The sequence below is a fragment of the Puntigrus tetrazona genome, chromosome 1 (assembly GCF_018831695.1).
Source record: "Puntigrus tetrazona isolate hp1 chromosome 1, ASM1883169v1, whole genome shotgun sequence".
Taxonomy (NCBI): Eukaryota; Metazoa; Chordata; class Actinopteri; order Cypriniformes; family Cyprinidae; genus Puntigrus; species Puntigrus tetrazona.
In genome coordinates, this window is record NC_056699.1 from 15,162,643 (window position 1) to 15,185,520 (window position 22,878).

The 22,878-nt window shown below is 38.6% G+C and overlaps 2 protein-coding genes across 7 annotated transcripts in view; one reads left to right on the top strand and one right to left on the bottom strand.

The window, feature by feature from the left end:
* The window catches only part of cntln (centlein, centrosomal protein), an 81,426-nt gene extending 65,622 nt beyond the window's left edge, over window positions 1–15,804 (bottom strand). For 2 of the 5 annotated variants that reach the window (XM_043237487.1, XM_043237474.1), the window contains exons 1-6: window positions 15,537–15,668; window positions 14,542–14,691; window positions 8,905–8,992; window positions 7,076–7,164; window positions 5,457–5,541; window positions 268–402 (exon numbers count right to left, since the gene is read on the bottom strand). In XM_043237487.1, coding sequence (XP_043093422.1) covers window positions 268–402; window positions 5,457–5,541; window positions 7,076–7,164; window positions 8,905–8,992; window positions 14,542–14,645 — 501 coding nt within the window. In that variant the 5' untranslated portion in view covers window positions 14,646–14,691; window positions 15,537–15,668. The other 3 variants (XM_043237482.1, XM_043237495.1, XM_043237492.1) reach the window with 3 other exon arrangements.
* Window positions 15,805–15,960: 156 nt separating this feature from the next.
* The window catches only part of bnc2 (basonuclin 2), a 136,966-nt gene continuing 130,048 nt past the window's right edge, over window positions 15,961–22,878 (top strand). For both annotated transcript variants that reach the window (XM_043237424.1, XM_043237461.1), the window contains exon 1: window positions 15,961–16,092. In XM_043237424.1, coding sequence (XP_043093359.1) covers window positions 16,090–16,092 — 3 coding nt within the window. In that variant the 5' untranslated portion in view covers window positions 15,961–16,089. The remainder of the gene's footprint in view (window positions 16,093–22,878) is intronic.

Below are 22,878 nucleotides of genomic sequence, written 5' to 3' on the forward strand. Positions count from 1 at the left end.
AGGTAATTAAGGAGAAGCCACATCACATACACACACTTTCCTCAGCTCGGCCATCATTAAGTATTTATTGAGAAAGTTAGCTGCTTTTCCGAGCTACGCTGTCGCTACCACCCCCGCCCTCACCGCCCCTGCCCCCGACCCGGGATTTTGAGGCCTTAGGCAATTGCCTCCAGGGGCTTGTCAGTTTTTTTTCCCTCCCTCTCTTCCCGGTGTCACAGGCACAGAGGCAGCGCTTTAAAAGTGGTGCCAGTGGAAATTTGTCCAAACCTTAAGTTGTCGACTCTTATTCCCCAGTCTGTGCTGCAGAGCTGCCAGTTCTTTCTTCATTAGACCGCACTCCTCCTCACTGCCACGCAACTGCTGGACTCGGTTGTTTATCTCCTGCTCTTGTGCCGTCACTTTCTGTTTAAAGAGCCACACGAGTGATCGTGAGAGACAGCCGTTAGTCACAAGCAATCCGGGTATGAGTGTTTACAGGACTGATAGTTAGGTTTCATTAATAGTTTCTGTAATGGGGTCAGCTGTTGTATGATACGGAGACGGGAAAGCATTGCTAAATGTCGGCCACAGTAATTGGCGGGTTCTGTACTATTTTGTTTCAACGGGACATGATAAAGCTAAAAGAATGATTCGGTACAGTAAAACGTTTCTGAAAGGAAAATATTGAAAGGCCAAAATCATTGCGGTTTAATTAGCACTTCTCCAATGAGAAGTGACTCTACTGTCTATTGTGAGACAACGTGAATAAGCTACTAGAGGTAAACACGTCAACGGTGTGTCCGAAAACCATGATAGAGCAGCAACATTAAAACATTTGTTTACAATATTGAGTTTAGTACCGGAGAACATAATGCCCCATTTAATTATCCAAATGTAAAAGCGAATCTTTATAAGTAAATGAAAACTTTGCTCAACAGAGGATGAATTGGTATCACAAAATGTGGTATTTTGGACCAAAATCGCATTACACTAAAATTCGGAACCTTCAAAAAGTTTGTAAAGAGATTAGAAATCCTTACCCTAAATCATCCTGTGGTAAATCCTGGTATTACCCTAAACTACTGTTACCCTAATTATTAGCCTAATTATCTGTTTATCAAACAAAGTGAATGTTTCTTCAGAAGATCTGGATTAAACCGCTCGACTCATTTACTAATCAAAGCATTAGGGTTTTGTTGGAACTTTTGATGGCGGGACAGGAATTGCTCAGTTGTCATTAAAAACATTATCCTTTTTGTACTGAAGACAAACACAATTCTTATGGGATGACAGACTGACATAAGAGCATATAATTGATGACCAATTTTTCATTTTTGTGTGAACTGCCCCCTTGTTCTGTGCAAATATTCAATATTGTTCACATTTATCCCAGCTCTGATATTCTGATAATGTGTTTCTATTGCTAACACACACTCTTCAACCGGGTTGTGTCGACTTGACGCTGATATCTCAAAAAATAACCCTGAGCTGTGGGAGGCAATTAATTGCCATGTTTGGGGAAATCACTTGAATCTTTCTAGATAGAGAACTTATGTTCAGTCTGTGCACCATGCAAATGCAGGTTTTAATAGAGATTTATAGCACAAGTGAAGCCCAATTCAAAATGTTGATAATGAGGTAGGCAAGCACTGTTTTAACCCTAGTACTTCTCAATTGGTAGGAAAAGAGGTTTAAAGAAGTTAAGAGGTCTAGGACAGAGAGATTAGCATTAGAAATCCCCAGTGCAGTTCAAAAATGAAAGCTAATTATGTTACAAAAATGGAAGAAGAGGGGTAATGGAAGGGGGTGGGGTGAGAGGAAAGCTGGTCAAAGTTAGTGTGGAAATGCAGAGATGAGATGAGGATTCAGCAGACCATCACACGGCCAAGGAAGGAAAAAGCAATTAATCACATTTGGGTTCGTTTGACGCAAAATTTGGATGAGACGAATGCCAGTGGTTTTGAGTGGTACCCAGAATTCTGATTATTAATGAGTTTCTTAAACAGGGCACAATGGCCATATTCCACTAACAGGCCAGTGCAATCCTGACCGAAAAAGAGACTCATTCAAAACGGTAACTTCATTTTTAATCTATTAAAAAAATATTGCATGCTAAACCTTTAACTTCAAAATGTGCACAGTTGGCTCTGAATCTGAAAAAAGGCCATTTGTGTGTAAAAATACACTACATTGAGAAAATGGCTGACCAGACATATCAATACACATGATAAGTATTTAGATGCCTTGGATATGTCAACACATCTGCCATCTTAGAACAATCATTTCATACAAACATTTCATATTTATGATTTAATATACCGCAGGTCATTTAACCTAGTGTATATATAACCTACAGTCTATCATAAACGGTTCATTTTATTTTTAGCCATTTCTAAATACTATGAGGTTAACAATTTATATGCGTAATGCATCAGTAAGTATTTGCCCGACCAAGAACGCTATGGTCCTTTTTCACAGACATAACATGACTGAATGTGATTAACAGATCTAGGTGTTTAATTTAATTGGTGTGTATATATATATATATATATATATATATATATATATATATATATATATATATATATATATATATAATACACATGTACACACACACAGCTTTAGTGCATATTTGTAGTACAATAGCACTGGAACGATTCAATGTTTACATCACTCTGCTTATATTTTTTGTTGAATTCACGACTTGAGGATGAGAACTGGATAAGTAGAGTTAATTTTAATCCTGTATTAACTTTAGTGCGCTAGCTTTTTTTCTCTCTCTCTTTCTTGTGTGAAGTCACAGTGTTTTCTATTGCTTCAGGACAATTCCGATCGAGGTTTCTCCCCCAAGTGAGTGGTGAGCGGGAGTCTTCTTTGTTACTCAAGTCCACTCGCATACTCTGTACCAGTCTCTTTGTTGCTTGGCAACATTTAAAGATTGATGCTATGGCAGAAACATAAGACAGTATTAATATCTTGTTTACAGAACTGTTGTATAAAAACAATATCACACTTGCAGTTTAGCTGTTCTACTAAACAATTCTGATCAACACTTTTACTATTATATCGCTGTAAATATGGTTTATGGTTTGGATGGTAAATCACTATCACAATGTTACAAATGATCAATGTTTTTCATGGAAACTGGTTACATAAATCTATGCAATTATTATTATTATTATTATTATTATTGCTGTTGGTGTTGTTGTTAAATGCTTTGATTTATTAATGGTTTACCATCTTATTTCATTAAAAGGTTCAAGCTATCAGACTATTGTTCCAGATCATTGATGAAGAGCACTTTACCAATACTCTTTCCTTCTGAATGTAACACCGTCAACAATATGCAGAAACATCTGACATTTATGACAAACCAAATCCAGTGAAAAATCGGTAAGAAGGGACTGTTACAGCCTGTTGCAAACCACACCTGTCATCTGTCTGACATTCACTTCCTTGCAATTACAAGCAGATCTTGACCTTTCCAATATGGCAGACATGGAGACGTATCACTGTAATTAGAAATAGTTGCTAATGTGCCATCTAGGTGTTTATATCTATGGTGCTGACACTAAACATAATTGCTGCTATGAAAATAAACACACTGGCCCTCCATTAGTAATGCTGACATGATGTCAAAGCCGTGGCATGGTGTTTAGTAAGTTCCAGTTTGGTCTGCTGTGGCAGGGATCCCCAACCCCTGGGTTGCGACCCCAGTATCCATGAAAGAGTTGCTACCTTGAAAAAATAACTCTAGGCTATATATACAATCCCAATATACTATTCATTGTGTGTTTCCCCTTTAAGAGCCAATATAGTGCAGTTTCAGAAAAAAGTTGGTTCCACACTTTTAGGTTCAGCTAATATTAACATGAGTTTGAAAACAAACATCTCTCGAAGGTTTCTTTAGTTAAGAAGGTAAAAAAAAAACCAAAACAAGTGATAACGACAACGAAGAAATGGCTGCTTAAAGGAAAAGGGGAAAAATAAAGTCGCCTTTAACCAAAAATTATTCGTCTCTAAAATACGGTTTCATCTCTTCTGGCAATTCACATGCTCCAAACCCCATGTGTATAATTTGTGGAGAAAAATTAGCTAATTAGTCAATGATGCTCTCAAAACTGCTACGGCATCTTGAAACTAAACACCCAGCATTGATACTCAAACCGTTAGATTATTTCGTATAAAAAAAAGGTAACAAATGTGTAAGTGTACCTGCACTAAGGGCATTACATTGGTGTCTGACTGCATCACTAAAGCTAAGAACCCCTTCACTACTGTGCAAGAACTGTTTTTGCTAACTGCAAAATTCATTTGCCATGAAATGTTTGATGAGGCTGAAACAAAAACGGTAGGCCAGACTCTTCTTTCATATGAAAAACTGATGATATTGCATAGTACATTGAAGTGCAATTGCTAGCAAGGGTTAATGGGTCGCCAGGGTGTGCACTGCAGGCTGATGAATTGAGCGATGTTGACAACAATGCAATATTATTGGCCTATGTACAGTATAAAATTAATTTTGTATATAATTAATATGTCACCGCATGGGAGAATGACAACTGTTTTCAAATTGGCAGATGAAATGCCTGCGTTCAAAGCCAAGTTGCAACTGTGGGGACAGAGAGTGCCAAAGGGCACATTCGACATGTTTCCAATATTGCCAACATTGTCCCCTTTGGGGAAAGAAAGAACCTGGGCCTTCTTTCTCCCAGCTGATCTGTGAACACATAGCTTTGCTGTCAGCTGAGTTTAAGCGCTGCTTCCCAAATGCAAGTGATCCAAGAACTGATAAGGAATGGGTCATTGACCCATTTGGAAACATGCCCTGCAAATCATCCAAGCTAGTGCATAAAAGCATCAGCTCAATGAGATCGCAAATGATTAAAACAAAGATAGAATTTTCAGAGACAGCTGCGAAGACTCTGAAGTGTTTAGCTCCTTTTTGCAACTTTTATACCCTCGCGAAGTGGCTTTTTCTGTGCTCACAGCCACTGAAACAAACTTACGGAGCAGAACAGTTATCTGCAACACGCTCTCGATTGTTTTATTGCAGGGAAATGAGCCTAGGTTATTGATTATTATGGTTAGTTGTAAGTGAGAATACTGTTAAAACGAAAACCGGTCCATGCTATGAAAAAAAGGTTGGAGACCCCTGCGCTATGGGTTATCAAGCCATGGCTAATCTTATTTACACAAATGAAGAGCATGCGTGATGCGTGGACATATTTGACATGCTCGCTGCTGGTGAAGAGACGGAGTTTCCTAATGAAGCCGACTGACAGATGTTTCATTAAGGGGCATGATTAAAGGTGAATTAACAACACGGCTTCATCATTAGCTGTCATCCAAGCAGATCTATCAAGCAGTCAGAGATGCTCATTAAAAAAGGAGAGACGAAGGTTTCTGAGACCACATGCATGTCTGTCCACCTGTGGCTGGGCTGTAGTTTAAGTTGTGTAAAGCTCTCACAGTACCTGCTCCAGCTCTTGGATTCTGTAGTCTTTTGCTTGAAGGATCTCCAGAACTTTCCTGTCCTTGTTCTCAGCTTTCTGCTTTTCTCTAGTACAGCACAGATTGAAGAAAAAAAAAAAGAGCAAAATTAAAGGCAGAGGCTGTCACAGTAACAGAATACAGAAGAGGGCGAACCGATCCACTGGCCTCAGTGAACGCTGCAGCCATTCACATTTGAAAATCTATTTGGGATGATGCAACGGTGATGCTCGGTTAGGAGATAAAACACTGCAGGATAGACTGAATGCTGTGGGAGAAGAAACAGGCAAAATTGCCTTTCAACCACTCAGCTCGTTCTCTGAGCTTATACCGCAGAGGGTCAACAGGGAATGATGGGATATAACTCCAGTCTCCAGGTATCAGTAATTATCAGGATATCAAAACAGGAACACTACTCACTGGGGAAACACAAACACTCCTTTCCTTTCAGGATCTAACCCTCTTTAGTGGGTGTTTGGGGGGAAAAGACAAAAGAATCACAATTGGGGCGAGTTTGTTTGAACAGCCGCCACTCACCTGGGATCCTCCTTTCCCTGGTTCACTTTTTCAATCTCTTCCACCCTTTCTCATTCTATCTCTCCCTGAGGACATCTGACATGATACGGCTCTCCTCAGAGAACAGCGCTGCCTTGAAGCTTGGTGATGTTAACCATATCCCAAGCCAAGTGTTCGCTCGCTACCAGACCGGCCAGAATTCCCAGTAGCCTGTGTGCTTCACAGAGTCAGCACAATTATCATGTCAATCTCCCGTGTGGCACAATGCTGATATATGCACACGCCCTCAGGTGCATGTTGCCAGTTCTTTGAGGAGCAGCTCGGTTTGTTGCCTCTGCCTGAGGAGGAAGCTCATGAGGGATATGGGAGAGCGTAGCCTGGCTGGTGCTCTTTTATTTATCATCGCCTCCAGAGTCGAGGAACACATTTGCTTAAGCTCGAGCTTTTGGTCACAAAAAAAATGCTCCATATCTCTGACCTTTCATCAGGTGGTGGAAAGAATTATTTAATATGCACCCAAATAAATACACAGCCATTGCCAAGCCATGCCAGTGGCCTCAATTTTCTCCCAAGTGCAAAATATTGCTTTATCTACACCTCCTATCGCCATAATAATAACTTTTAAAAGGCATGACGATGGCAATCGTTTGGCATTACGAATTTGATCTCTTTTTTTCCCCACAACACGTTCCCATGCCACTTTTGTAGCTCCCCACACCCTCTTTGAGGGTCATAAGTCATGTTAAATCTAGTATATATCCCTCAAAGAGGAGTTTTTTCAGCGTTTAGATGAGAAGAGAGGGAGGGAGTCTGTGTGGAGGATAAGAGGGTTTAGATCATCATCTGCTCTCGGGTTCTCTCATAACTGCGTTCAACGGCGCAGCCACCCAACACACACCCCTGCAGAACTGTGCTCGCAAATCAGGGATTTCATGTGGCAGAAAAAGCATTTATTTCAAGCCTGAAACGTAAAAGCATAATGATTCAATAGAGGAAAGGGACTGAGAAAATAGGTGCATAGGATTTGCCATCGTTAAAAAAAACAAAACAAAAAAAACACAACAGGTGACTTTACAATGCGACTCACCTTTCCATTACAAGACTCACTGCCTGGGTCAGGTCTGGACTGGCCACTTGAAGTCTCTTCCAAAGTGACCACACAAACTCCTTGTCTGTCTATTAGAAGCCAATACGAGAACAACAAAATTCATTTGTTGCCGAAGCTCGCAATTTTAAAAAGCAGCTTCCAAATAGATAGATAGACAGATAGATATCAGGATGTGTTGAAACTTAAGATCAAACAAATGAATGAAACATTATTGTTTTAATAAATGAAAAAAAGGAAATTAAATCAGAGTAATCCTATTCATAAAGTCACACAGAAACAGAGGAAAGCACAAAAAAAAAAAACCAAGGGTAAATCTGAACTCACTAGTTGCCTAAAGAAGAAAGTGGCGGCAGAGAGCCGTGTAAGACACACTTACAATTCAAAGTGTCTTTGGGAGAAAAAAAATGGCTTTCAAAGATTTTTAAGCTACATTACATTTAATGAGAGACATCATTTTCTGACATTAATAAAAAAAACAGAATTATACCAGATCAACTTAATATAAAATTATCTGTTAAATTATGTCCACATCATTATAAGATTAAAGTCATAAATCCCTGCAGAATCTGCTGGTGTCCAATTAGTACATGAATTTTAAACCCCATTCAAAAGTGTCTAATTAATTATTTACTAAATGGTGCAGGCAGACCTTGATAGACCATAGGCTAAACATACAAAGTAGTGTGTGCGAGAGAGAGACTGAGCAAATGAATAGAAATAGAGATCTCACAATTCCTAGCCTTCATTGTGTTTAATGACAAATTAAGAAAAGTCCTCCATCAAATAGGTGGTCTCTTCACAAGTGCTTAAGCTCACTACATCAGAAGATTGAGCAACTCCTGCGCATTACAGGGATTTTCTCATGGAATGGAAGGTGTTTGATATGTTGAAAGGCAGTCGTATTGATGAATTATTTATCTATACAGCAGACCATGAATGCCCACTGGATGAGCGCACTCATTGAATGTTGCTATTTATACAAATATTAATAAAGTAAAACTGCCTCCCTGATAATTCTCAGGTCCACTAGAAACATTTTGCAGTTAATGGCAGTCGATGGATGGGCACAGCGCCTTTTACATAAATTATATGTGATTCTTTATACATACACGCTTGTCATTAGAAGTGAAATGGAGAAAAATCAATTGTGAACCGCAGGCAAGTAAAAAAAAAAAAAAAAAAAAAAAAAAAAAAAGCTAGACAGAGTCAGTCGACATCCACTGATGATGTAGTCCTATTGTAGGTCGGGGTAAGCCTTTTATCGTTGTATAGTTAGTAAAGACTACCCACTGAGTAATTGTTGATGGCTCTTCTCAATTAGTAGTTATCAGGATCGGTGTTAAGGATGTCTGTATGTTAACTATATGCTCAAAAATGTACAATGCATTAGTAATGTGTGTCAATCGATTAATAATGATAGTTTGAGACACTGTTGACAATGCAGGTATTTGTTTTTAGGCACCACCTGGTGGGGCTTTAACAATATGCAGGATTCTTAAGTCACACGAGTTTGGTGTTCAGTACAGTGAGACCGTAAGTTGGATTGTCTTATGCTCAAAAAAATGTATTAATTAAAATAAAATAAAAAAATAAGGGGAAAAATTAATATGGGCTTCCGATATGACATCTTAGAATATTGGTATATTGCTGAATATTGGTAAATTGTTGCAGTAGTGGAAAAACTGTTTAAAACCACTTTCACTATAGACAGAGGCAGAAAATATACAAAAGATATATTCATTTGTCAAATAACAATTATAGTACTACTGCTACTATTACTACTACTAATAAGAAATAGTTTCATGTACCTGGCACTGAGCGAGTTCCTCGGACAAGCTCCTCACCTCTTCCTCCAGGAGTAAAACACGTTCCTTGTCTTTCGAGTCCATTGAGATCCTAACCGAAAAGAGTTCATTTATATCATCGTCTAGTCCACAATTAATTAGACAAAGAGACAAGCAGACGGACAGACAGCCACACAGATAATACGATGAACAAGTAGATGGAGTTGAATCAGATGAAGTGAAGCTGAGTCTATGAATTAATCAAACACTCTCTATGGACACTAAATCTCAATAAACAGACAATCAATACAACAATACGATATAACATACAATAAAGTCGTATGACTAACTGCAACAATAAAGCTTTAATAGCTGCCCAATAAAACAATAACAAAACAGCTCACTAATACAAGTGGTTTATTAAACTAAAAACAATTGCTAGTTTAAATAAAGTGCTCTGAGTGTGTGTGTGTGTGTGTGTGTGTGTGTGTGTGTGTGTGTGTGTGTGTGTGTGTGTGTGTGTGTTTGTGTGTGACTGTGCCTGACCTGCAGCGCGTCCTTGGATACCGCTGAACTTACGATTATGCAAAGTGAAGATCTGCAATATCATTAAATCACCATTCTGATCACATCTGACAGCATATTCTCATCAGAGTTTGAAAACGGGAAAACTGAAAACAGAGCTCATTTAAGTGGAAATACAAACACACGCCTTGACGGTTTCAAATGATCGCGCCAGTTCCGTGTTTTGACACAGAGCCGTTTACCACACTTCACGACAACCCGAAACACTTTACGGCTTGCCAGTCTACATGGATATTCTTCATTATGACTAGCCTGACATTAATGTTTTCCATGTTATCAGTTTAGTACACGGAACAAATTATTAAACATTAACAAATGATTTAACTTTTACGTGTTTAAATCACAGAAAAGTCTAAATATTATATCAAAATGCTATTTATAATAACCTTTCCGTAAAAAGTACAAATGCCTTAAAATGGTTACCATAGTTTCCGAAGATCTAGCTATTATAGCATATTCTCTCTCTCTCTCTCTCTCTCTCTCTCTCTCTCTCTCTCTCTCTCTCTCTCTCTCTCTCTCTCTCTCTCTAGGCTATATTTATACAAGAAATATAATAACCACATTTTTAATTTATTAAAACCTATGATTAATATAGGCTGGTTACTTTCTTTGAGGCAAGACACAATAGGTGAATATAAGGTTAAAACAAATAAACAAAATGAATAAATGAATAGGGAAAAAAGGGAATTATTATTATTATTACTGTAGCCTATTGAGAGTTTTCTGGAATGTTGAAATATGCACATTTTCTATGCAAGTATATGCTAATTTGCACACATTTCCAGAACAGGAATCTGGAGAGAAAGCCAGGTTCAAAATTCTTGTTTCATTTTGTTGACACATTAAAGTAGATTTTTTTTTTTTTACAAAGGGTATTTTTGATACATCTTTTTTTATCACTCTACACTCAGAATCTCAAGAGTCAGAATGCCGTATTTTTAAGGAATCAATTATTATATTGTAGGCAAATGACAAGTTAACAAAACTGGAAAGTTTGGTGGATATCTGTGGTGTAACTGACCTCTACAGAAGCAAATAGATAAAGTGCAGTAAAATCAACACTTAAAAGTGTATTTTTGATGTTTTCACTAGTCTGAAACTAAAACCCAACCTTAAAAGCCCAACATTTCAAAATCTGACAGCCCGTGTGTTAAGGGTGACATGAACACACACAGTTGTTGAACAAAATGTTGTTATTCTTATTTACTATTTTCTCTTCTCTTTTATCATATCGCACGTAGTCATATCAGTGCAAGTCCATTCACAATTCTAAATAAAGTACCTATTTAAATAAATGCTGCTAAAGAGTCTACCAGGGTTGTTCATCTTGTACAACACAATATGAATTATCATATAGATTGCTCTCTTGTATCATTCCAAATGTATTTATTTTTTCATCGCGTAATGGTTGTATAATGGAGTATAAACAACTGTGCCTGTCCTTGCCGACTAGAGTCATATCATAGTCAAAGGCTAGATGATTAAAACCACAGAAACAAGATTAGACAGATATAAAGGAGGTTGCAGGAGTGCAACAGACAGCAGGTCATCTGCTTTGGAGCTTGCATGCTCTCTTGCTCCAGAAGAAGTCAATTGACTTAGCGTGATTAGGCTTTTCTTTGACCCGCAAACAGTGCCTCTCATTAGGATGCTCATTTGAGCTGCGATTTCAGAGGCAGTAGACTGGCTGGTAATTTGCAACATCTGCCCCTTTTAGGAGCGCAGACACATGGCACTTTTGAATCAACTTTTTCTTTCTTGCTCAACAAAGCCCTTTGTTTACTCATGATAGTTACCAGTCATCCATTCCGAATGTGATTTTACATGCACTCTCTGGCACTAATATCAGTTTCCGTTCGACAGCCTCCAACAGCGGCCAAACGTCACAAATGTAACATGCTCCATTTACAACCCCCAAGGCCTGTAAAAAGTTCAGATCCACAGACAACCACGCAAATGCTGCTCGAGTGGGAAATAAATGTACCATTTTTTTCCAGTTATCTATCTCATTTAAATCCGGACTAAAAACAAGAGCGTCGATAGAGAATAAAAATGACAATTATAAAGTTGTAAAAAATGATAGTAAAATGTAAAAATTTAGATTGCGCTATACATATAAATCGCTTTATCAGGTTGCTTGTATTCAGCAATTTTTAACTTGTAATTAGTACAGTCTGAGTTTAGTATTTTGTTTTAAAGCTTGTTGTTAATATTTGAAATCTGGATAATTGGGACGTTTTTTCCAAGTCATCTCTTTAATTGACTATCTTTTGTTGTTCACAGGTTGTTCTTTAGTAAAAAAAAGAGGTCAGAAGACTTCTCTATCTCTCTGTTTTGCGCTTACTTTAGCAGAAATTGAATCCCATATTACAGAACATTACTTCATAGCGTGACAAATGCTGATACTGTCTATTGCCGTTCTCCCAATATTTTTGATGTGCTGTAAAATAAAATGATTCCATTTAACTCATCTGTTCCTCCCTCTCCGTGTCACTGAGAAACAGAGATGTATTCACACCAAATCACCACGCAGCCCGTACAATCAGGAAGCATCGACAATCCCTTGGTGGGCTGAGTAGGCAGAGCACGGGAAGTATCTCACCACAGAGGATTGGGAAAGCCCCGGTTCTCCGCCTGCAATCCGAGGTAGGAGGACTGTCATCTGCTGAGCATTTACCTTTGATGAAGAGGGGAAGAAAAAGGCGACGCTCTTCATAGCGTTCTAAAAACGAACAAGATGCTCGCTTTGTAGACATGCTGGCTGCAAATCTGGCAGTGTCACTTTGGAATGGAAATGAGAGACATTTTTAAAGAGGAGCACAACACATCATTTCCCACTGGATGAACATGTGGGTGTGCAAATCCAGTTGAGATAATGTAGAAGCTTTAAACTTGGTTCTGACAGTTTATGTGCCCCAGGATATTGGTTTTAAAAAGGGAAACAGAATTTTATCCCATCCTACTTCCTACAATCATTGTTTTATCCTGAAATGTAACCAACTTACAGTTTGTATCTGTGTTGTGTAAAAGTTTGGGGTAATTAAATACCAAAATAATTTGGATGTGTTATTTAGGCATTTAATGATATGCCCGATAATACTAATAATTCCTCTACTACTGCTACTAATGTTTTCACTTTGCATTAGGTGTCTTTAACTAGAACTGAAAATTAGGTACAGTGTATTACTTGTGCTCATGTTAAGGTTTTGCAGAATGATTCAATTTAGGGGTGGGTTATAAGGTCGAAAATGCAATTATCGATATAAATATGGAGTGTAATTAAAAGCCTTAATTATTATCATTTGATTCAGTGTATAAAAATCTGTTTTGTTGACATGAATTAACTTACAGGTTGGTTCAGCAACATTAAATGATATTGTTCCTTTAAATGCCCCATTTTAGCATTTTTTAAAAATCCAGATTTAAGATATATAAAACCATTCGGCATAAATGAATGTCGGTTCAGGGAGTTTAAACAAAACCAGCTAATTTACTTAGCGTTTTTAGGTCACTTTATTTAAAGAAAGTCCTTAACTCTTTATAAATATAATTCTCTGCGAGTCACAATCCAGCTCCTTCACAGCAGTGACAGTCAGTCATTTATTCTGTGCAATGGCTTGAAACCTACAAAGCTGCATCTCCCCACTTGCCCATCGGCAAACCTGTCATCACGCGCCCATCCGCTTGCGTGCAACACACCCGGAGCTCCCACAGAATGCTCTGCATCTCAGGACAAGCTCCACTGTTGAGCATTTGTCCCCCGTGCATGAGTCTCTGGCTCCATCTGATGACCTTCTAACTGTCTTCAGCAGGCAGTGGGTTTGGATAATGAGGGGATTGATAAGAGGGCTCTCTTCCTGTGGGCGATGGGGGGAGAAAGGGGAGCCAGTGGGGTGGAGGGAGCAATGCTTGCCCCATGTGTCTCTGTTGAATTGTGGGAAAAAGGAGTGAAGTGATTCCCCTACAGGCTGTATCAGATTTCCCCTGAGAGGATCATGCTGCTCAAATAATGTAAGCCCCTGGCAAACACAGAGAACCTTTTCACTCCTTTGTTTTTGTTTATGCTTATGAATGTGTGCGAGGAGGTGTCCATGGCCATTATCATCTGAGAGTATGGCATCAAGCGTTTAGCTAACACAAATACGTACTTTGTTTCCTTCCGCAGTGAATCGATGTTCCTGCTGGAGTGTGGAAAGTTTACACAAGAGAAGAGATCAATGGTAAAAAATGGCTTCCATATTGAAGGTGGATGGTGAAGGAGCAAAACACGTGTGGCCTCCTCCCCTAAGTCAGGTGACACCATTAGCTTGACATTTTCCTTAGTGCCCACAAACAGGAAATATGTGTGGCATTTATCGAACAGACACACAGTCTATGACAGCTGATGGCCGTCCCAAAGGACCAAATCCGGTAGAAGGTTCAATAGCTCATCATCAACTGCCCTTTGAGTAATTAGACAACTGGAAAGGGGTCTGACATAAACCAATACTTATACTCGGGTCCCACAGGTGGCTTTTTGCAGCTGATTTCAGAAAGGAAGCTGCTTTAATGTCATGTTTTTCTTGAGCAAATACAAGAGTCAAGCTGCTGAGTTCATAACTTTTGGACGCAACTTATTCACTGCGCTTAGAGAATGGCTTGCCACTTGATGGGGATGTTTAAAGGACTACATTGAGCAGTGTAATTAAAATCTTTTTTTTTTTTAAGTATGATAAGATTATGCAGGAAAATCGATTTTAAAACAATTTAATGCCCCATCTAAGAGCCAGAAGCTGCGTCAAACATCAAATGCTGGATTACTCATTTGTAGGAAACTGAACCCACGTGAACATACTAATGTATCCATTACTCATAATTCTTTAAAGGTCTATTTTCTCCGCTCTGTTGTTTAATATCAGGGAGCGATGTACAGTAATATCTCATTTAATTAGGGATTTAAGCTCTCTAACTACCGGGCATATGGTATTTACTCTGCCATGGCCTTGCACATCAGATGAATATGCATATCCTGGGAGTGTGTAGCTTGTTACCCTAGAACGAATTCTACACAAGTTTAATCCCTGATCTATTATTTACCTCTTGACCAAACATGTGAGTGGGGCTTGTAGGCACTCAGCTTGATCAAAATGACTGCCTTGGGATTTAGGGGCTTCTATTGGTCCAAAGGAGAAGTCTGTCATTTGACTTTCCTCAGCCTTCACTCTTGAGAATCAAGCTCTGTGCGCACTGTAAGGAAAAAAGAAACAAGTCCATAATTAAACATTTATAAGCGCTCTGTTCAGACAGTCTGGGGACACAAGTTTGGGAGATATATAGGAAATCAGTGTCCTCAAACATCTCGAAAGCATCTCTAAAACATCTTAGTGTGTGTATGTGTGTGTTTTGTATTGGGGGACCCTCCTTTAAGTGAACTGGGCAAAAGCAGGCCTCGTGAACATTGAGTCAATTTTAAAAACAAAAATCTGATTCTAACGCATTGAAAAATCATTGATTTACACGGCATCAAAAAATTATAGCTCTCTTCTTTGGTCATAGGATAGCTGTAAAGTTACTGAACAAGTCAGTTTAGGACAACGTTATACGCTTATAGAAAATTAAGACGAATGCGCAATCACCGCTTTTATTATTATTATTATTCCTTTTTCTGTAATTGATCAAAAAAAAATTCTGTAAAGTTTCTCGGTCTGTATGTCCATGGGGTTAAAAAAAAAAACGAGAATAAAAGAATAAATGTAATGTAATGTTTGGTGTCTGCAGGATTTTCTCAGACGTCTATCCTAGTTCTTATCATAACATAACTATTACAGTTACGATGCTGTCTCTCAGGGTTTACATCCAAAAAAAAAAAAAAAAAAAAAAAAAAATTAAATATACTTACATACAACTACTATAGCCGATATTAGCATAAAATACTCTACTCTTAAAGACACATCACTGAACAAACCAGAAGATAATAAACTACCAAACAGCTTATTCTAGAAGATAACTGCTCGATTTTACAAGAGGATAATATATTATCAACGATAATGCAGATAATGCACTAGCAACTACACTAGACTAAAATATATTACCATGTTCCTTTGGATGTAATGCAGCAGTCAGAGAGAGCTGACTATGCAGAAGAAATAGCCGGGAGTGAGTAAGACAGTCAGTTTTCTCTTCCCGGACAGCCAGAGATTTACCCCGCTGCTTCAAACTACCCACCCACTTTAGTCCCGCTTCTGTCCCGCTTCAGTCCCGGTGGAGTGTCTCATACGAGCGGATCTGGAACAGCGGAACCAGCGCTGGGCTTCTGGATCCACCGAAACAGCTTATATTTCAACGGGCTTCTTTCGCTTTCCAGAGCCCCGGTGCACGCGAATGACGAGAGCGTAGAACTGACTCCCTTTTTTTTTTTTTTTTTTTTTTAACTCTCAGTGTTGTTTCTTTCATTAACGATAAAGGACTGTTACTGACGTTCCTCCTAATATTATCATCGGTTTGAAACTGAAGGGACAAACATAAAGTTTTGAGTGAGTTTAGAGAGATTCGCGTAAAGAAGAGGAGAGGGAAGAGGAGAGCGTTCCCCCACATGAGGGCGAGATCTGACTGAACTTCATTCTGCCATTCACACAATATGAAGAAATGGTGAGTATGACCGATCAACACGCGAACACTTTACAATAACCCTTATCTGTGACATTAACGAACGTTATTGTGGTGTATAGCGCTCGTTACGGTCTTTACGTCACGTAGCTTACGCTTAAATAGTCGCAGTCTAAATGGCACGAAACGTTTAAATGAGCAATGGATGAACTTAAATCTGTTAAACGGCGCAGTATTTCTTAAGGAATTTTTTTTTTTAGTTTGCTCAAGTTTGTCGAAAGTGTTAGTCAGTTATTTTAATCAGAAAATCCACCGCCTTGAGTATGTTTACAAAATAAAGTCACAGATAAACTGCTCGGGGATTGCTTTCATCTCACTCTTTATTACTCTTAAATAAACACACTGTACAATCGCACGAGTCACTTTTGTATAAAAGCAGATAACAACATAAATATAAAAAATAAATCATAACGTTAATGGGTCATGTCAAAATTGTTGACACTGTAGACTGTAAAAATTCATCCACATCATCTGTATTTTTTAACACGACACAGCTATAATAGATACATAGTTATACAATATATAACACGTAACAGCAGAATTTATAAATAGTCTACTATTAATGCAATACAGAGCTAAAATAATTCCATTTTTACCATTTGAAAAAAACATGCTAAAAACTAAATATGTATGCTACCCATGAAAAATAAAACTTCACCAAAATGCTTATGAATTACAATTATTTATCTCTCTCTCTCTCTATTTTTTTTAAATACTTTTTAAATAGTTTGAAATAGCAGCAGTCGCGGTTTATTTTGAATGTCTTTTTGCACATTACTGAGCTGAGCAGAACAACGATACAACCAAAATAAACTGATTGACACAAAGAGGATTTTCAGATTCCTCTGCAACCTGTTTTTCTATCACGCTTTTTTTTTTTTTTTAAATGTCTTAATGTTTATTGCTTTCGTTTTGCTTAAAAGAGAGAAAGTGATTTACAAGGGCAGGTGAACACTGAGGCGTTTCATTCTCAGAGAACGCAGAGACAAGGAGGAGATATCGCTGAATATATACAACTGGAAAAAAAAATAAAAAAATCTCACTGTTCCTCTACTTAAGGTTTTATGAGTTTGGCGCTTTAAATCTTTTTTTTTTTTTTTTTCTAATCTCAGCGGCTGTCTGTGATGGGGCACAGTTGTTCAACTGCTGCAGTCAAGAATGCCAATTTGCATTCCAAGAGTGTCATTTGATGACTTTTATCTGCACGGCTCCCCTGACTTGTCTGGACACTTAACATTTCATCTGCTCCATGTCAAGAGTCAAACGCAGTTATGTCCCCTTTCTCTATCTCTATCCTCCTCTCTCTCTCTTTCTCTTTCTCTTTGTTTTTCTCAGTCTCATCACCTCTCTTCTTAAAAAAAAAAAAAAAGAGAGCATAGGTTGAGGACAGGAGTATGGGAGAAATGAGAGGGTGTGCGAAAAAGACGGAAGGAGGAGGTAAAATGAAGAGCTGCTTTCATGTTGCAGGCGCAGTCTAAGGCTGAACTTGTCAGCTGTGCTGGTGTGATTCTCTAGGGGCCCTGGCAGAGTAAGAGGGTAGATGATGGTTAGACGGTTCAATAAGCGCACGGACAGGTAGCCCTAGTGACGTCCCCCGGAGACATTGTCTTAATGAAGAGCAGGTCCACTTAGCCCTGTGTTCTCTGACCCTCTGCCTGCTCGCCACACACACACACACACACACACACACACACACACACACACACACGCTGCTCATTTGATCTTACAGCTCTCTCGAACCTCTCGGCGAGTTGCGTTGGTGAAGCATGCAAAATTGGAATTTTAAAAATAATAACAGTAAGCAATACTGATATGAATAATTATTAGGCTACTATTGTCTTAAGTCAAAAAGAAATAAAAAAAAAAATCTGTAAGTATGGGAAAACACGGATCAGGGTTTTAGTCTGCTGAAGCCCTCACTGATAGACAGACAGCTTTGTTATGGCTGAATGGGGTGGGTAGGTACGACAGGTGGGTCATAACACCTGCCAAACAGGGAGAGTGCCCAGCGTTTGCACTCTGGGAAGAAACTGTTCAAATTGATTGTGATTTTAGTACATTTGTACTGTTAGATTCAAAGCGTTTTCTTCTCCTTTGTCCAGCTGTGGATTCTTATGATAGATATTGCACCCTGTAGAAAGTGTTTAACTGCAATTGCTACCTTAAAGAGCTACCTGATTAAAGTCATTAATCCGGTATAAAATAATGCTTATAAGTTCATTCAGTGATGTTAAGTAATATTTTTACTTGAACTTTGAAAATATTTGCGTAGATGTTACCGTTTTTAGATTGCAGTTTTTTTTTGCCCTCAGTAAAATGTGCATTTGTGGATGAACAACAGTTCAACAAAAACACAGGACATTTTCATTGAGATTATAAAAAGACAATTAAAGCCTTTCATATTTGTTCAAAATATATGAAAGAACAACTGTAATTACAAATCATTTTAAAGCTGCTTTATATGGTATTTTATCAATGGAAATATGTTAAAATAATTAGGCTTTATTTTTATCGCACTCTGTGTCTAATGCAATGCCATCAAAAAACATCATACATTTTAAATGAAGCACATTTAAAAAAAAACATTTAAATTGAAATGATTATGAATCAGAGGAATGATGTTATCTCTGTTGTCGCGATTCTTTTTTAGGTTTTGTGGTTGTGTGCTGGAATGCACACAGTAAGCATAGCAGCATCGGTAAAGTGTCCAACATACACACTTTTTAAATTAAAACAGCACATTTGAATTTTTCAACAACAAGAACACACACTCTTTGTCGTATCGCTGTGATTCATTGCCAAGGGTATTTTGTTGCGGAATAGCTGTAAATGTTGAGGTAAAACAGAAATGCTCAAGTGTGTCAGCTGCTAGAACTGGATTGATGACCTGAGGAAATGATAGTTTAAGGGTAACCTCTGCTCCCTTAAAGAACTAAGACAATAATTCACTTCTATTCGTGGAGTGAACCGAGCTGGGCTGGGGATGTTGTGGATCTACAAGCTAGCACAAAACAGAAGCCTTGCAGTAACTAAAGTACTCAGCGGGGAGGTGTATGATTATTGTGGGTGATTTATTTTTTATATGGCGGTACTACAGAATAAGATGTTTCACATTGCGTCGTACAGAATGTGCTGGGAAACAATGGGATTTTTCAGAAGTGCATTTGTCTCTTAATAAAAAAGAACAGGGCTAAACCTGTTTAGCGACCCCGAGAGGTCCAAGGAAAGGTTTGATTAAAAAGTGTCACTTCAGACTGAGCTTGGAGTAGAGCGCCGAAAGAAATAAGATATGACAAGATAAGTGGTGGGTCTTAAATAAATCCCCTAGAACTGCGCAGCAGCACATGGGCGAGAGGACGTATGTAGCTGAGTTACTGTATACAGTAAATATTAAAAAATGAAAGTGTCCAGACTGGTTGTGGAACTTTTTTTTTTTCAGCTAAGATAAACGAGCTAAACACTTGTATTGTTAATTATTTTTATTGCTATTGTTTGACGTTATGCGGTTTTTAAGGCGTGTAGTGAGTGAGTAATGTTCGAGCTCTTAAAATATTACATTTATAAATTCAAGTTTCCTGGTGTTTTAATAGTTATTCATCTAGACGTGTGCTGCATTCCTAACCTAGTCACTTTTAATTATTTTTGCTTGCCTAAATAGTTTTAGGTGAGGAAACATGTATTGTTCGTTCCGAACTACTTACACTAAAAGTGCAGTCATTTTCTATGCTCTGAAATCACATATACTTTTAAGGTGCGTTAAACATGATGGTATTGAAGTGTGTGTGTCTATAGGTGTGTTTATGTGCGCGTATGTGTGCGCGGAGGGGGACAGTGCAGCTTTTGAGCAGACAGAAAAGCCTCGTCTCTAAGAGCTCTTTCATGTGACTGTAGCATTCCACTAATGCAGTCACAGCAGCGATGCACAAGACGAGACATGCGTCCCGTCCTCCCGCTGCCATCAGTCTCATCGGTCGCTCTCTGCCTCTCCCTTTTGCTTTCTGTGACCTCAACATTTATCGGAGAACCCCGCGCAAAATTCCTCTCAGCATCTGTGGAGCGGGGGGGCCAAACACGCTCACACACACACACACACACACACACACACACACACATAAAGCCAAGAAGTTTAAAATAATAAAGCACACTGACTCATATATCAAGTCCCTCAGCACATATTATATGCGTATTTCTTGAACGAGTAGTTGTTTTGTGCATAAAATGCAACCGATATTATTGCATTGTTGTTTCTTTTCATCAGTTTCATTAACGTCCGCATAGCCTCTCTGTCTGAGACTGAGGGTACAATAACAAAACAGCCCCACTGTCACCATTATTAGATTCCGGCTTCTTTACCAGGCAACCTCATAATAAAAGGAGAGAGAGAGAGAGAGAGGGGTGAGAGGAATGAGCTGTGGATAGAGTTTGCTGAGTGTGTCAAGGACATGTGCCACATGTTGATAGCGCTGAAGACCAGGGGTGAGGACGACACAGGGAGGGAGAAGAGGGGTCTGGCCAGATGACAACTCGGCTGGAGAAGTTTACTGCTAACACAAACAGTTAGTGCAGGAATTCACTTTTAAATAGGTGTCTAGATGAAAGGGTGATGCTTGCTCCCAATGGAGGCAGGAGGGACATGTACACTTGTGTTTCTTTCTTTTTTCTCTATGAAATAACGCAACAAATAGCAGCGTACATTGCCGTGGCCAAAGGGTTATAGTAAGTTACTGGTATTGCTTTAATATCACTGAAATCTGTGCTCACTGCCTAATTGGGACACTTATTAGTCTTCTTGCCTTTAAGCTTTAATAAGAGCGCATTTTTTATTGCAAATAGTTCAGACGTTTTTAACTATTTTCATCACACTTTTGTCTCTTTGAGAGAGTCCTCATTTCATGTTTCTCACTAGCAAAAGAGCTTTGGTGACATTCTTTATTGTGGCCTGTTCTCATTGATAGCTGTTTTATACCCTTAAGACTTTGGCAGTGTTTCAGCTGAGGTCAGTAACTGATGAAATAACCCTCAACAGATCATTACAGCGACTTTTCTTTTTGAAGCGCTATATGGAGAACAGTTCTGATTCTTTTCAACAGGACAGTGTAGGTTCCCATTAGAGCATAAGATTTAATGAGTCAGTGCAGCACATACAGCACGTACATATATATTTATTTAGCGATCGCCATTATGCCACAAATGCTCTGGACAGAGCTTTATTTGCATTGGACATCGTTGAACGAAGCGAAATAAAAATCTAACTTTTAATATGACATTATTTTTGGCCAGTATAAAGTTCGTAAATTGGCCAGTCGGTCAACCAATGTGAGGTTGTCTTTGGCGTTAATTTAAAAAGACTACTAAAGCTATACTCTGATAGAATACCAGCAGCAGATGTTTTGAGGTACGGTCAGTGTTCATGAACTATACGAACAATTATTCCTGTCCCATGTCATTTTGGAGGATGCGTAGTATTACAACGACAGTGGCATCGTTATAACTCACTAATACAACCTTTAACCTGCTGTATTCATCCAATGATTAAAAAATGTATATCCATAAAAGTTAATGTTTTGTTGAGCGAGTCTTGTTTTCTAAACTACAGTAAAGATTAATATCTTACCTGGAAAGCCTTGGGGATAAATGCAATAAAGCCATTTTTCTTTATTAGGTTTTTTTTTTTTCTCTTGGCCCTCTCTTTCTTTCTCCTTTGCTACATGCCAGTAACCCAACAACACCAGAAACAAACGAACAGCTCTGGCACTAGTGAAGATTCTCAAAATGTTTCTTGCTATGAGACACTTTTTTAATTTCTTTATAGATATATAACTGTGTGCTATAGTGAAGTGAAGGCTGCTAATCGATATTCTCTTATTGGGTTTGTGGTTTTGGTCAAATATCTCTCTTGGTTGTGCCTCAGGTGAGGGGCAGCAGACTAATAAAGCATGTTGTGTCTCAGGGGCAGAAGCAGGGATGAGTATGGATTAGTCAGTGTACCCTTCCTGTGAACATACAGTACAGCTCAAATCTGGAGCTCTCTCTCTCTCTCTCTCTCTTTCTGTCTCTGTATGGAAGGCTTTATTCATGTCCTAATGGAGCAGAGAGTCAGCACATGTCAAATAGAGATGAAGGAGGTCTGCAGAAATGCTCTCCTGCCTGTATGTTTGTCCTTGGTTAAGTCGGATTGCCTGTGGCCGGTCCTGTGTGGCTGATGTCTGAGGAAAGTTATGAAAGGAGCCATTCTGTTTAGTAGCTCTGAGCTTCGAGATTAGGACACTGAACTACGCTTTAGTAACATTTATGGGGTATTTAAAGACAGCTTATTGTAAAGGGCTTACCGATGTGTATTATTAAACGTTTATGCACTAAAACATCAAAATGATCTAAGCGGTGTCTGAAGATTTTAACAGTAATGATATATATAGATTTGGATTGTAATACCTGGATTTTCCTCTTATCTTTTGAAAGGATAGATACACTCAAAATACGCTTCAATAACAGCTCAGAGAGACAAAGAAAGAAGGGGAAGTGAGATGTAAGAGCCATTCGCAAGCCAAGCTGTTATTACAGACTAAAGCACCCTGTCATAAATACTCATAATTAGATGCTTCCAGAGACCTAATAATTTTACCATGTAACACAAAGTATCTTGAGTGGCAGAGTCACTTTCCTCTTTCCGTGGGTTTATTTACTGCTAAAGTGAGCCTGTAGTCTCCGTTTCTGCTTATAACTCGCTAATGGAAGGGTTGGTTAGTACAGTAGCTTGGCTGGTGACAC